The sequence below is a fragment of the Apis dorsata genome, unplaced genomic scaffold (genome assembly GCF_000469605.1).
Source record: "Apis dorsata unplaced genomic scaffold, Apis dorsata 1.3 scaffold_44, whole genome shotgun sequence".
Classification (NCBI taxonomy): Eukaryota; Metazoa; Arthropoda; class Insecta; order Hymenoptera; family Apidae; genus Apis; species Apis dorsata.
In genome coordinates, this window is record NW_006263346.1 from 2,125,220 (window position 1) to 2,127,917 (window position 2,698).

Sequence of the window (2,698 nt, forward strand, 5' to 3'; positions counted from 1 at the left end):
TTTCTCCTCATGCAACTACCTGTGGATGCTCAATGCATTCTCTTTAACTCGTTAAATATCAAACTACCGTATACATCTTAATCTACACAAATCCTCATTGATTCGTTCGAATCCTGTAAAATTCTGTCCTATAAAATTCTCTACTCTCTTATTTTTATTTTTTTTACTTTTGAAACACGCGTGAACATATCCTTTAGACTCATCTCGAAACGAGCTTAAGCAATTTTTAATTTGATCAACAGATACAATAGTGAGTGTTGGAATGAAATGATTGTATAAATGATTTAATTAAATATTCCGACAAAATAAATGTTTTGTAAATATGATCTATCTTGAATTTTGTATATGCGTATGTGTATGTGTGTGTGTGTGTGTGTATGTCTAAATGGTGCAACGTTTTTATGGAAGCTATTTTTCAACGGTGCTCCAACAAGAACAGTGTGACACGTTTAATGAAAAATATGCTAGATGGAACAATGTGTAATCTACAATTCAAAAATGCGATGAATATCGTATTTAACTTTCTCACGAAACTGGGATACTTGTTTCGTACCTGTCCTCGTAATCCCACGTATGCTTCCGTCGTCTAAATCAGGCAGAACAAAAAACAATAAACGTTTTTTTTTTTCTTGTTCTCTTCAAGTATCACGCGATTCATGATCAGAATTGTATAAATTGCCTTTGAATGCAATCTTATCGAGTTCATCGAAGAAAAAATAGCAAAAAGATAATTGAAGAGCTATCTGAAAAATCGGTTAATAAAAAATGAATCGAATAAGTTGCATCTTTTAATATCATAATTGTAATGTGAAGTGGACACAATGCAATAATAATTGTAATAAAAATTCACTGTAAAAGATGGACATTAAAATAATTAAAAATAGATTTACATAAATTATTTTAGTTTCTTTTTTTATTTAAAGCTTTAACATTTGATTTTTTCTGCATCTTTTTTTTCAACAAGATTTTAAAATCATCTTCAGCTTTTTTGTACGTAATCTTATAAATCTTTTCTCAAAAAAATATGTCAAATGATTCACCTTGTACATTAAACGTATCAATTAAAAATAACTATCAACTAAAAATAATTAAAAAACGGTGATTTTATTATACTTTTTCTTCAAAAAGCTCTTCAATTTAAAGAAAATAATCGATAACATAATCGATAAAATATGTTTTGTATCGATCACAGTTAACTCGAATAAATTTATTAAATCTCAACAACGAAAGATGAGGGAAAAAAAAGAGCGAGGAAGGAGAATGGAAACACAAATAGGAACGAAAAAAAAAACTATCGATTATACCAGTTTACTTCGAACTGGCTCGAAAAAGAAACCTTATTTCCAGCTACATGACACTCTAAATCGATCCCGTGTGCGTATCGCGTCTCAAAGCTCGATTAAATGTCAAATACCTGTATTCCTTATAATGCCTGGGTCGGCTGTTGTAGAAGAGTGGCTCAGAAGATTCGGAAGCGTGCTGAGACTGTGAATACCTTTGAGGTGGGCATTCTTCGGGATACGGTTCGTCGTATCGTGGACTGTGGCCTGATCCACTGTAGCCCGCGTAATTAATTATAGATAGCCTTCCTCCGACTGTGGCTGGAATCTAGAAACAATCGATAAAATACTTGAGCCACGGTTTCTCTTCCTCCTATCCAGAAACTGTATAACCGATTTAACCTTTAGAGCTGAACTTAAACGACTTCAACTTCCCTCTTAAGAAATTTATCTTGCGAGCTATATTTATCCGATCTGAGAAATAGATTTCCGATTTCTCTGCTCTCTGTCCAAGTATGGAGAAAACCAGTAATTCGAATGATAAATTCATTGCGAATAAACTTTCATTTTAGGGAAGCTTATACCATTTTCATTGTTCATTCAGAGAGGGAGAGAGAGAGAGAAAATTGGTATCTTAGTTCCATTTTGAAACTAATGTTGATCTAATTTATTCGAATATTAGAAATAAACGAATGTAAAGTGATCGTTTATTTATTAAATACTTAATATACGAGGCAAATATCTTTCGCGTATTAAATTTAAAATATCTAACAAAGTAACAACGCTTCAATTCATCATTTCAAACATTTACGTCCAAAAAACTGTTGAATATTTGATAAATCTAAACCAATATCGGATAATATTAAATACGATTAATCGTTTAATAAACGATTCAATAAGATTTAATCAACACTAACACAACATTTTTCCTCCCCTCCCCGCTCTCCAGTTTAATCGAAATCGATATCGATATTAATTTAATATTTGAAAGAAAATATCGATAAAATTTCAATGTTAAAAGTTCGATTCCCAAGGGAGGGGAGAGGAGGCCGTGATTCCAAAAGTGGACAATTAACGAATCAAGATAACAAAATATCGATCGTACCTGATGATCATCCCTCTCGTAGCTATTTTCTCTCGAGGTCTCAAGGGATCTCTGAGGGGTGGCCAATTGGTTGGCAGCAGTACGAAACTGCGAAGCCGAGCTGTTTGCACCTTGTCCGCCAACTGGATAATTCAAGTCTGACGTATAGTCGGAATCCTCCGAGTAACCGGCTGAAAGGCAATTCAAATTTAACGTTACCAACGTTCAATGTGCATAGTGAAGACCGCCGTTTCTTTTTCTTTTTCTTTTTCTTTTTGTGTGTGAAACAATCGTCGGGCTTGTGTAAAGTTCGAAAGTAGAAAAAAAAAAAAAA

General features: G+C 33.2%; 1 protein-coding gene across 18 annotated transcripts in view; it reads right to left on the reverse strand.

The window, feature by feature from the left end:
* LOC102676760 (protein unc-13 homolog B) overlaps nt 1-2,698 on the reverse strand; it is a 352,205-nt gene that overhangs the window by 260,419 nt on the left and 89,088 nt on the right. For 17 of the 18 annotated variants that reach the window (XM_031514136.1, XM_031514142.1, XM_006608811.2 and 14 more), the window contains 3 exons: nt 2,386-2,555; nt 1,415-1,608; nt 554-586 (listed from right to left, as the gene is read on the reverse strand). In XM_031514136.1, coding sequence (XP_031369996.1) covers nt 554-586; nt 1,415-1,608; nt 2,386-2,555 — 397 coding nt within the window. The remainder of the gene's footprint in view (nt 1-553; nt 587-1,414; nt 1,609-2,385; nt 2,556-2,698) is intronic. The other variant, XM_031514154.1, reaches the window with a different exon arrangement.